At 43.5% G+C, this 13036-nt stretch overlaps 1 protein-coding gene across 5 annotated transcripts in view; it reads left to right on the top strand.

Annotated features, from left to right (window-relative positions):
* The window catches only part of LOC147100390 (uncharacterized), a 79329-nt gene extending 68356 nt beyond the window's left edge, over positions 1–10973 (top strand). For all 5 annotated transcript variants that reach the window (XM_085968050.1, XM_085968049.1, XM_085968053.1 and 2 more), the window contains 2 exons: positions 6697–6744; positions 8369–10973. In XM_085968050.1, the coding sequence (XP_085824176.1) occupies positions 6697–6744; positions 8369–8433 (113 nt within the window). In that variant the 3' untranslated portion in view covers positions 8434–10973. The remainder of the gene's footprint in view (positions 1–6696; positions 6745–8368) is intronic.
* Positions 10974–13036: the final 2063 nt, after the last annotated feature.

The raw sequence follows: 13036 nt of genomic DNA, 5'->3' as shown, positions 1-13036 counted from the left end.
GTCCATGAATGGACCAGCAAAATCAATATGCACCTGTTGCCATGGAGAGGAGGGCCACTCCCTTGGGTGTAGAGGGGCATGTGGTGGTGCATTTTGGACCTTCTGGCATCCTGAGCAGCTCTTGGTTAGGTCCTCGATTTGTTGATCGATCCCCGGCCACCACACCTAAGCCCGAGCAAGGCTTTTCATTTTCACCCCTCCCAGATGACCTTCATGAAGCTCATTTAGCACTCTCTCCCTTAACTTGGGTGGAATCACCACTCGGGGTCCACACATCACTGTCCCCTGGCATACTGACAGCTGTTCTCTTCTGGATGAGAATGCTGGCAACAGTGAGTCGCCATGTGTTGGCCATCCCCTCACCGTCAAATCATATACCCGAGACAGTGTCGGATCATTGCGGGTCTCCTTCTCTATATCCGTGTTAGTTACTGGCAATCGTTCAATTATTGACGAATAAAATATCTCGATAGGGTCCACTGCTGGTGCTTCCTCCACAGTAGGCAGTGGCAAGTATAAAGTATGTGTCTATACTTAATGCAATAATGACGAGACAGCTTGGAAGATTCAACGTAGGTCTTTACTTAATACCAACAGGCGGGAAACTGAGGGGAGATCAGTACCCACAGTACTATACCCCTATGGCCAGGAGTGGTACTACGGTATCACTACGCCCTACAAAGTAGTGCTGCCCTGGCCATAGGTTTAAAGTAACATACCTATTACATACACAACAGCAAGCATGATAGCCCATCAGCGTTTCCATGCTGTTTCGTGCCTTTATATTCTATTTCATATTGGTTCGCCCCTAGAAAAAGGGACCATCTTTGGAACTGTTGTGCAGTCATCACCGGAACGCCCTTCTTTGGATTAAAGATGGAGACAAGTGGTTGGTGGTCAGTCAGCAAGGTGAACTTCTGCCCATGCAGAGAGTGGTTGAATTTTTTTACTCCCCATACTAGGCTGAGGGCCTCCCTGTCAATCTGGGTGTAGTTGCGCTTGGCTGAGGTTAGTGACCAAGACGCAAAGGCCACTGGCCTCTCCAACCCGTCTGGGAATTTGTGCGACAGCACCGCTCCAATACCGTAGGGTGACGCATCACATGCCAAACGAATTGGTAGTGCTGGGTTGAAATGGACCAACACCTCTTTTGATGTGATCAATCCTTTGCACTTCTGGAAAGCTTCTTTACATTCGTCATTCCACTTCCATGGTACCCCTGTTTGCAGTAGGGTGTTCAGTGGGTGTAATACCGTAGACAAATTTGGCAAGAACTTATGGTAGTAGTTTACCAGCCCGAGGAACGACCTCAGTTGTGACACATTTTCTGGTGCTGGAGCCTTGACTACTGCCTCAATCTTTTCAGGGGACTTATGTAACCCCTCTTCATCGATAACGTGGCCACAATACGAGATCTGCTTCTGGAAAAACTCGCACTTGTGGCGATTAGCTCGTAGCCCATATTCCTTTAATCCAGTGAGCACCTTCTCCAGGTTGGGGAGGTGATCACTGTCATTTTCGCCCGTGACCAGGATGTCGTCCAAATAACACTGGGTCCCTGGAATCCCTTGCAGGACTTGATCCATCGCCCTTTGCCAAATAGCCGGAGCCGATGCTACCCCGAACACCAGCCGGTTGTATTGGTAGAGACCTTTATGAGTGTTCATTGTGAGGTATTGTTTCGAGGCTTCTTCTACCTCCATTTGCAAGTACGCCTGGGCTAGATCAATTTTGGTGAAGCGTTTACCTCCAGATAGCGAGGCGAAAATATCCTCAATTCGTGGAAGCGGATATTGTGCCGTGTGAAGGACTGGGTTCACTGTCACCTTAAAATCCCCACAGATGCAGACCTTCTTTGGTTCCCCAGGCGTATTACTCAACGACCTCTTCATTACAGGAACGATGGGTGTAGCCCACTCGCTCCAGTCTACTTTGGACAGTACTCCTGAATGTTCCAACCCTTCCAGCTCTGCTTCGACGGCTGGTCTGATCGCATAGGGCACTGGTCTGGCCTTAAGAAACTTTGGGCTTCCATTTTCCTCTATTTTAATCGTTGCTGTTATGCCTTTTAGTGTTCCGAGTCCCTCCTGGAACACTTCTTTTGCGTCAGTTAGCATTTTTGACAGTCGTCCAGGTGTGACATCATCATCCTTTTTGGCCTCAACCTTCAGTGCCTGTATGGAATGCCAATCTAATTGTATCTTCCGGATCCATTCACATCCTAGTAGTGGTGGTCCTCCATCTGGCAATACATATAAGTCCATTTTAGGTATTTCCTGGCCTTTGTCTATCACTTTCACCCTTATTTTTCCTTTGGGGTAGACTTTTTGCATCGTGTACGTCTTCAAGACAATCTCTGTAGCTTTCAAGGGTATGTGTGAAAATAGCCACTTGTAGTCCCTTTGGTTTATGGCTGTTAGGGCTGATCCTGTGTCCAATTCCATTTTCACTTGGACTCCGTCTATCTTGAGTGTGACCCAGATAGTCTGGTGATCCTCCATTTTGGTTACCTTATGTAGTTTCGGACAACCCAGCTCCTTGCTTCCGGAGTCTGTATCACTTTTCTGTTCGTCTGAACTACTGTCCATCACCTTATGTACATTTTTGTACTTCTGCTGTGGAGATTTCTTGCTGTTGGTTTTCTTCCCTGACCTGCAGACTCTTGCTATGTGTCCTGCTTTTCCACACTGTCTGCATACTTGGTCCTTGAACCAACAATCCTTCTGGTCGTGTGTTGTTCTGCCGCAGCGATAACACTTCCCTGTTCCATATGACATTTCATTGGTGCCCTATTCTTGTGGACTCCGTTGTATCTCTGCAGCGCCCCTTGCGGCTGCTTCGTGTGATACTGCCATGCTGAAAGCCTTGTCCAGCGTAAGATCCTTTTCTGATAGAAGCCGTTTCTGGGTTCCTTCACTTTGAAGCCCACACACAAACTTGTCCCTTAACGTATCTGCTAGTCCCACTCTAAACTGGCAGTGTTTTGATAGCTTGCGCTGTTCCGTTAAGTACTCAGCATTACTTTCGTCTTTATGCTGGTTCCTTTTGTGGAACTTAAATCTTTCTGCTATCAGCAGCGGTGTGGGGTTTAAGTGGTCCTGTAGGATTTCTACTATGCTTTCGAAACTCTTATTCACGGGCTCCTCTGGGGTTATTAGGTTTCGCCGTAAGCCATAAGTTTTTGCACCCATGGAATTTAACAAAACCAGTGCTTTCCTAGCATCTGGCACTTCATTCGCCCTGCAGTACACCTCAATACATTCCACATATGTCGCCCAATCTTCGACTTCATTGTCGAACGTAGAGATACTGCCACTCTTCGGCATCCCTGGGTGTGATTTAACTGTCAACAATGGCGTCTCCCGCGCTCTCCCTTCTTCTCCGCTGGCACAAAATGGCGTCTCCCGCGCTTCCCTTTCTTCCCGCGCTCGCCCTTCTTCTCCGCTGCGGCTTCTAAAAATGGCGTCTCCCGCGCTCTTCCTTCTCCGCGGCTCAATGGCGTCTCCCGCGCTCTCCCTTCTTCTCCCCGCGGACACTGTTCAGCCCTTGAGCCCTGGCTGTGCTCTGCACATTTTTTTTTTTTTCCTGTGCGCCTTCCCCGTTTCCGCCGCTCGGTCCTGAACCCGGCTGCTGCTTTACCCTCTTTATCTCCGTTTTGTTTTTTCTCGACGCCGCTCGGCTTTCAACCCCCGGCTGCGCCCTGTGTGCTTCACCCTCTCTCTTACCCCGTCGACGATGCTCAGCTTTTTTTCTCTGCCGTCGGTCGGCTCCAGCCGCCGCTGTCCAGGAAGGGTCTGCGCTGTACCTGTTGTCAGTCTGTTGCTGGATCGTCATGGCTGGGGAACCAAGCCCGGCTCTCAACAGCCTCCCCTGCGATGTTCACTCTCTGCTGGACGACTGGGCGGTTGCTCGTGGTCGACGCCCGTGCTTCTGGCCTCGACTTTCTTCCACCGCCCTCCCGGAGCGAATCCTTGAAGGGAAATGCAGAGTTGCAGGTAGATTCGAATCGACACTCGTCGCCACTGTTAGATCCGTGATTCTGAGAGTATGATGTTTTTAAATAACTACACGGATGCTGTAACTTAACAATCAACAGGTGTTTACTGGAGTAGGGTAGTCTCAAGACTGGGGGTACAGAGGCATGCTCAAGGCTTATATACAGGTGTGGTCACTGCCGGTACTACAGTATACAGGAGCTGTAAAAGTAGTTCTCTCTTACACTACAGAAGGTGAAGACAAGGGGACCAGTTTCTAAAATGAATGTTTTGAGTTGTTTAAAATTTGCAACTGTTAACAGAATGTATTTTTTGTTTGCAGTATGTGCAGGTGCCTCACTTCACCTCGGGTCTAGTAAACTGTACAAGACCAGGGGATCAAATGAGGTGTACGATGAAACCTCATTGTATCTAACTAGTGAAACAAAATCTGTTCTGAGAGCTGATATTTCTGCTGCTCCTGGGAAAAATTCAGTTTAGCTTGGTGGACTTGTGCAGCCTGACAAGAGGGACCTTCAAATAACTGGACCTGATGTTAGGATTTAACCTGATAATTACCCCTGAAAGATGAATTCCAAAATGTGGATTAATCTTCATAAAATTTTAAAACACAGACATCAATAACTCCCTTCTTTGCTGTAAATGAGTCGGGTCATATGACACAGGAATTGTGCTGTTCATTGAGTTTATCATGCATTGCCAAAGTGAGCTCTTCTTTTCAACACAAAAAAGCTTGCTAATGATTTCCCGATTAGACCCAAAGAGATTATTTTTGGCATATTTGCTTGCAGCTGACCGAGATATTTTGTAAATCCAACATTGAGGAAAGAAAGAATTCCCAAAGGTCAGAAGGCCTGATTGCAGTTGAACACCTATCGGCATCATTCTTAATCAAAACCGACCCAAGCTGCAACAAGATAAACCCCAGGCAAAAACTGCTGTGTCAATGGCTTTTAGTTTGTAATGAAGTGGTTTAACTGGCTTTCGTTTGTCGATTTGAAAAAATTGAACTGAGGAAGCTTATGGAAACTAAAACTGCTTTTCCTTCCCCTTTTTTTTTTGCTTAAGCTAGTTTATTTATAGTTTTAGTTTCAGAAAGTGTTTGGTAGGGTAATATGTTTTTTCAAACTTTCATTATGAAATCAAAGTTGTAAAGCATTATTTATATTTAACCTATTTTCCTTTTACTGCTGAAGATTGATGTGGGTGGAAATGGGCACTGACTCCCTGAGCAGATCAGTGCTGGGGGACTAGCTGGGAGGAATTACTGGGGCCGATTAGCGGAAGTAGCTCAAGTAATGCACACTGTTCCAAGTGCTGTGATCACCGAAATGCAATGGGTGCTTGAGATTGCATTTCTGATACTAAAGTAGTTCCTCCCTAAGGCAAGGGTCAGTAGTTCTCCCACGAGTTTCTGCAGCTTTATCTTCGATGCTTGTTGGTGCTTTGGGCAAGAACATTGCAAATTCCGACATACACTGGGCGTTTTCCACTCCTTCTACCGGTGACTCAGCCGTTGGAGAAAATCATTCATGTTACTGGGGGAAGAAGAGAAGCGGTCTCTGTACACTCTGTAGATATACATGTCGGCCTGGAGTTTCTGCTAGGTCACACTTAATTTTTTCAGTGCAATTCACCCAAAATAAGCCAAACCAGCACAAAAGATCAGAATGTCAAGTGCAAATTGAGTTTCCGCGATCTTTGCGCTAGTTTATAAAACATTGCACTAGAAGCCAGTCCCACCCACCAAACTGACCATGCCCCCAGAATGAATTAATCACCATTGCGGGTTTCCAGTGACGGCACCTGTTTTCAGGCCTTCGAGGAGGTTCTTAAAATTAAGCTGATTCTTTTGGGCACAAGTTCACTAATAGGCACGTTTTAAAAGCTTTTCAATTTTTTTTTAATTTACTAATACACCAATATCACTAACAAATGGTTCTGTATAGTTTTTTTTAAGTCATTTTCAGTTATTTAAAATGGAATTACTTACAGTTGGTGGACTAGACACTCATTAAAAATGTTTGTTTTTTGTGATAACCCGATTTTAGTTGAATTAATCAAACTGCTCCAAGTTACCACTCTTAGATATATGAAGAAATACTTTTTAAAACAATTAAATAAAAATTGTCTTCTGAAACGTTGGTTCAGGGCAGATTTTGTGTTCGGTGATGTGCAAATGAATTAGAGCAGAAACTTAAGGGGGGAAAAAAACGCTTCTCACAATTTGCACAATTTTGGGTGCAATCGCCAGATCGCTGATTGCGCCCAAAGCGGAAACTCTATCCCTCAGAAATGTCTGGTCCTTGGCTGGTTGGACTAGCCACCTGTGGAATGCTATTAGCCAGAGTTATAAATGTGGGTTGTGAGGTTGGATTAACGTTCAGAATTGTCTAGGATTCTCTAGAGTTACTTAATTTGCCTCTGAGTGGGGGAGGAAACTTCACAAAGTTTATTTTTTCGAGCGTTCACCGTGAGCGATATTTCTTCCAGAGAGTGAATGGGTTAAATAGAGTACATGTTGGAACAGTTTGTACATGGGCTGCGTAGAGAGGGACTCAATGGATTTTTCTCCTTCCATACTTTTATTGTGCTTCGTTTTAAGTATTCCTTTATAAAGCCTGAACTGCTATTTTAGCAATTCAAATGAATTGTTGCAGGTAATCCTGTCTCAAAAGTGTCCATCCTCTTTTTATTATAGACTCAAGAAAAGACAGGCGTGGATCCAATGGAATTTGTATAAAAGCAGGTGAGAACATCAGCCTGACTGGGCTTGGCTCATTTTTTAACACAAACAAAAATGTGCTGTTGAGCCAGTGGATAACTATTCAATTCTAGGATAAAGTCAAAACCTGAGAAAGTAAAGGATATATAACCAGACAATAGTCTTACAAGGATGGGGGTGGGGTGGGGATGTTCAGATTATGTAAACTGATAGGCTGAAGCTTGGGTAGAACAGAAGTCTCTCATGACTCCCAACTATTGCCCTCATGATCACACTAATTAAAGTATCTTTTCACATGTTCTGCTCTGGACCTCGTGGCTGTACCTTTCCTCTGTTTTGTCATTAGTGGATGCTGATAATTGATTTCTGATGTAAGCCCCCAAAGTGCGGACCAAGTGATATACATGGTCGACGTCACTGGCTTGTTGTAAGAAAGACAGACCCAATAATTGAAGTCAAAACGGTTTGTTCAGGCCTGGGGAGATAATGCTCTTGCGTCCCCACACAAGGCTCCAACTCCACTGAACCTCTTGAGATTCTCACAGTTATACACATTTTCCAAGACCTCCTACTCCAGAGGTCCAATCGATTTAAAAGTCTATACATTAATCACTAACTAGGTGTGTCTAACTTATACAAAATAGCCTATAACATAAGTTTCACTTTTCACTGAAAGGGCCTGTGGACCCTCTGATTTCTTGGAAATGAGTCATCCAGGACATGTGATTTCTGAGAAACAAGTCATTCTCTCTCTTGACCACTACTAAGTTTTGTTTTTCCAGAAAAGGGTTATGTCAGTATCTCTTTTTGTAAGTTTCATCTCTCTAAACTGGTATGATCATTTCTGCAATTAAACATACGAATAATTAGTACATTTCATCTTTAAACATTCCGTGGCCACAATTGCGTTCTACTAAACGTGCCCTGTTATGCTCAATTTTAATATCTTACTTCAATTTCCATATTGTTGATTTGCAATTAGATCCACATTGAAGAATCTGAAATTATAACGTGATCAGTGTTTGATTTCCACAAAGTAATGCACTGATTACTCAAGTTCAAAATGTCTATGTAAATCAAATTATGGCCAAATTTCACAATTACTCCAGAATTACACTTTTGCTGCATTGAAGAATCATAGAATTTTACAGTTCAGAAGGATATCTTTCAGCCCAACACAGTTTTGATAACTCTAGAATCCGAGAGTGAGCTCCTCACTGTTGCATAGCAACAGAATGCAGAACCTTGGGTTGGAAAGTTCACATTTGAACTGCAGTCCTGTAAATGACATCAAACCAAAATGGTTATTTGTTAAATTGTACACTTAATATGTTAACTTATTTTTTCACTTTTTATTGAATTTTAACCTTTTTCGGGTGATCCTTCCCCCACCTGCACCATTCCCTTACTGAGACCCCTCTTTGCTTATTGAACAGTGCCACTCTTGACCTGTGTAAGAGCTTCCCAGATTGATTCATCAACCCAATCTCTGGAAATACCCTCACTACACCTGATCTGACATTCCAGTTGAGACTAGGGTGGGATTATAAAGAATTGTAGCATCAATCATCAGTTCTATTGGTAATTGCTTACACGATTTAGATATAAAAATAACCTGCATTTTTAATTTTCATGTTTTTTTTTTTAGGTCCGATGTTTCTGTTACTTCCGCTTGCTGTGGTCATTTGGAGTTTTCCATTCATTTCATTGTAGGACAGCAAGGCAGAGATGTGACAACATGCAATTCACCAAGAAATTGTGTGCTTCAATCAATGTTCGGAGTGCAATACAAGAAATCAGAGAATGTGTATTTGCAAAGCATTCTACAACTTAATCTAAATTAAAGTAACCTAAAAAACAATGTAAACAGTGACATTTATTTCTGTTATCTGTTACCTGCTTTATACGCCATATGCTAAACATTGAAAGCCTGATACATTAGAGCATATAATGGACTTTGGGAATTATCCCATCCATTTAACCCATTGTAGTTTTGTGTATCCCCACAATATTGTGAATTGAGATGCGTAATGGTTCTGTGCATTTCCCTAACTTAAACACCATGACTAGAGACTTTACTCAGCTTTTTATATTCGATTACGCTCCTGTGAAGTGGGACATCCTGAAGTTGTGAAAGGCGCTATATAAATGCACGTCTTTCTTTATATAAGGCGCAATAAGGCATAAAGTGATTTTGGATACCGAAAAGGCCTTTCAAGGTTTCTGCATTGTCTGAGGAGGAAATGAAAGTGTTTTTGGTTCATTGGAATTCAATGTGTAATTCTTCCTTTTATTTCCCCTTAAGGCCAACTTCTGATTTTTTTGTAGTCAGCTCCTTAAAATGCAAAAGGTTTATTTTACCACTGCGACCATAAAGTAGTACAAAGCTGAGCTGAAAGATGTTGTTTCGTAGCTCCTTTTTTCAGCTTTGAAATATTTGAGGCGTACAAAACCAAAAGCATGGAGAAGTCACTGTGCATTGACAACATTAGTAGTTTGGTTTGTAAGGGATCGGACCTGCATTCTGACAGTAGTTAACATCAGACTTCAGAATTAGAGTTTGTATTGGCAGAAAAGTAAATTGGGCCCATTAATGAGGGCATGAATCTGATCTCACAACCCAATAGATAAAGAGAACTGGAGAAAGTGAGTAAATTCAATAGTTATATTGGGATAGGAGAGAGGAACTAGAAAACAAGATGGATGAGATTATTAGTTTCTCGCTGATTATTTAATGGATGGTGCAGATAAAAACTAAACAAAATGGCATTGTGCATAAGTTTTCTTTACCCAGTTTCCTGTCTGATTAAATGTTACTGGGCTTAGGCATCTGAATACATAAATACCTTGAACTGTATAAAACACTAGTTAGGCCGCAGCTAGAATACTGCATGTAGTTCTGGTCACCACATTCCAGGAAGGATGTGATTGCACTAGAGGGGATACAGAGGAGATTTACGAGGATGTTGCCTGGGCTGGGGAATTTTAGCTATGAGGAAAGATTGGATAGGCTGGGGTTATTTTCTTTGGAACAGAGGAGGCTGAGGGGGGTCCTAATTGAGGTGTATAAAATTATCAGGGGCCTAGATAGAGTGGATAAGAAGGACCTATTTCCCTTAGCAGAAGGGTCAATAGCCAGGGGGCATAGATTTAAAGTAATTGGTCGGAAGTGTAGAGGGGATTTGAAGAGAATTTCTTTCACCCAGAGGGTGGTGGGAGTCTGGAACTCACTGCCTGAAAGGGTGGTAGAGGTAGAGACCCTCATCACCTTTAAAAAGTACTTAGATATTCACTTGAAGTGCCGTAACCTACAAGGCTACGGATTAAGCGCTGGAAAGTGGGATTAGGGTGGATAGCTCTTTGTCAGCCGGCGCGGACAAGATGGGCCGAATGGCCTCCTTCTGTGCCGTAAATTTCTATGATTCTATGAAATTGTTTTCATAAACTGGACGTCATAATTTCTACTCTTTGCTATTGTGCATCTGTAAAGACTATACAAGGGACCAGCGTAACTGGCAGTCACGTCTGGTGTCTGTGACACAAGGTGTGATGTTACTTAGCTACTGTAGAAGTTGCTAGGTTATTCACGTCCACCAACTCTCAGTGGTTTACTGATCAGCAAATCAAATTATAATATTAAAGTACAGATCTGACTGCTGGTTATAATTAAAAGCTCATATGAGTGTGCCTGCTACACATTCTAGGATACAAATAGTCATTAGTGTTAATTTCTAACCATACTATTGAACTGTGGCATTTGAACTTTTAAGAATCTGCATTTGACGTATTGTTTAATGATCACTCTCTTTTTGCCCAGTTGGATTGCTTTTTTACTATATTCTATCCGACGATAAATGACTTTTAGTGACAGCCTATTTATACACACTACATTTTAACTGAAAATAAGCATGAAATAGACAGCCTCATCTAGCCAAAGATTGGGTGATGTGAGTGGAGAAGGAAGAGTCGTCCCTGTGGGTTAATCCCACCCGATCAAGCTTCAGTGCCTTATGCCAGAGGTTCTGGTGTTCTAATCTAAAGTGCTTCTTAAAACAATCCTAAAGAAATTAGTGCCTCTTACATTTTTGAATTATTTTGTATGTCTGCCTAATTTCTGTTAATTGTGGACTGTACATTTGAAAGTGGTGAATCTAAGGATGGGATTCCAATGTGTCAATGCATGTAGAATTCCCTGTGTAAAATGTTTAATTGTCTAGATTTCTACATGTAATAAAATTGTTTTCTGTATCGCTCAGATTGAGTTGCTGAATTAATGATGTTTCAAATGAGACGATGTTTTCTAATTCATTAATTTTGTCCAGGCTATTTAATTGTTTGAATAAAGTTTCAAGTCAAAATAGTTGTTTAAAAGTGATTCAACTGTGTGCTACAAAATGTGTTTTTTTTTTCATTGGAGGAGTGCAGAAGATGGAGTGTGTGTAGTCCTCTGGAGGAGTGAAGAAGATGGCGTGTGTGTAGTCCTCTGGAGGAGTGAAGAAGATGGCGTGTGTGTAGTCCTCTGTAGGAGTGAAGAAGATGGCTTGTGTGTTTACTCCTCTGGAGGAGTGCAGAAGATGGCGTGTGTGTAGTCCTCTGGAGGAGTGCAGAAGATGGCTTGTGTTTACTCCTCTGAAGGAGTGCAGAATATGGCGTGTGTTTACTCCTCTGGAGGAGTGAACAAGATGGCATGTGTGTAGTCCTCTGGAGGAGTGCAGAAGATGGTGTGTGTGTCGTCCTCTGGAAGAGAGCAGAAGATGGCGTGTGTAGTCCTTGGGAGGAGTGAAGAAGATGGCGTGTGTGTGTAGTCCTCTGGAGGAGTGAAGAAGATGGCGTGTGTAGTCCTCTGGAGGAGTGAAGAGTATGGCGTGTGATGTAACAAAAGAGTCTCACACATCAAGGAACTTTAAAGTAAGCTTTAAGCAACTTATAATTAAACTATATACAAGAGCGGTCTTCACCATGCCTCTAGGTGAAGCCCTTTTACCATACTGAGCAGTTCAGTATTTATACTAGTCCAAACACAGGAAGTGACGTATGCACAGAGTTCACAGGAAGTGATGTGCACATAACTTCCCGGAAGTTATTATTATCACATTCTTCCCTCCTGCGAGATTAGAAGGCTGTGGTCTTCCTTTAATTCCGCAGCCGCCGAACAAGGAAGAGTCGCACCCGTTTGGGTTCCCGTCGTAGAGGGTCGCTGGTCCGCTTACATGCTGTTGGCCATTGGTCAGAGTCTGTGTGGCCTGGATTACCCTGTGAAGGGTCGGGGAGATCATGGCTTCATGTACGAGTCCCAATAGGTGCAGAGTTGGTCTGTCTCTGTTCAGAGGGAGGTGCAGAGCTGGTCTGTGGCGGATCAGTACTTTGGTGCGCGGTACTGGGAGGGTCGCAACTTTGAGTACGGGGTTCTACCGGCACCAAGCTAGTTGGTGTCAGATCAGGATCCTGGAGAGGGGTACCCGGTAGGTTCCAAGAGGCTCCTGGTAAAATACCATCACTCGATGTCCCACTAGGTCCTGGTGGGCAGGGAGCCAGATCCCGTAATGATACGGTAGATTCTCGGCCGTTGGGATATCGTATGTATGCATAGGTGGGGTTGGCATCGGTTAGTTCGACCTCGTCTATGAGAGGGTCATTTTTAGACGTCCGAACGTATCATCGGAGTAGTACAGGTCCAGGAGTAGTTAGCCATGACGGGAGGGATGTCCCATAAGATGAGCGACGCTGGAATCCAAAGAACCGCTCATGAGGTGTAGTATTTGTGGCTGTAGAAAGAAGGGACCGTATAGAGTGCAATGCATCCGGAAGCACTGTTTCCCATTGCTGGTTTGGTAGGCCCCGAGATCTTAAAGCAAGATGTACGGAATTCCAGATGATACCATTATACCTCTCTACCTGCCCATTTCCGATGGGATGATATGGCGTCGTTTTGCTTGTAGCAATTCCCCGTTCTGAGAGGTAGTCCTTGAGTTCCCTTGACATAAAGGATGGACCCCGATCTGAGTGAATGTAAGCCGGCATGCCACAGAGAGAAAATACCTGCTCAAGGCAGCAGATTACTGTGGATGCCAGCATATTGGAGCAGGGGAAGGCAAACGGAAAATGTGAATATTCATCAATCATGGTGAGCAAATATGTGTTCCGAGTTGAAGAGGGTACTGGGCCTTTAAAATCGATGCTAAGTCGTTGCATCGGTTGGGTTGCGTGTATGAGCATACCATCTGAGGGGCGGAAGAACTGAGGTTTTAATTCTGCACAAAGCCGGCATTCTGAGCACATTTTCTTTGCATCTCCAGTAGAAAAAGGGAGATTCCGT

This window comes from Somniosus microcephalus, chromosome 26, assembly GCF_052327205.1.
Source record: "Somniosus microcephalus isolate GS21.2 chromosome 26, FLI_Smic_1.0, whole genome shotgun sequence".
NCBI classification, from domain to species: domain Eukaryota; kingdom Metazoa; phylum Chordata; class Chondrichthyes; order Squaliformes; family Somniosidae; genus Somniosus; species Somniosus microcephalus.
The sequence above is the reverse complement of the archived record's forward strand: the minus strand, read 5'-3'. Positions and strand labels throughout refer to the sequence as shown.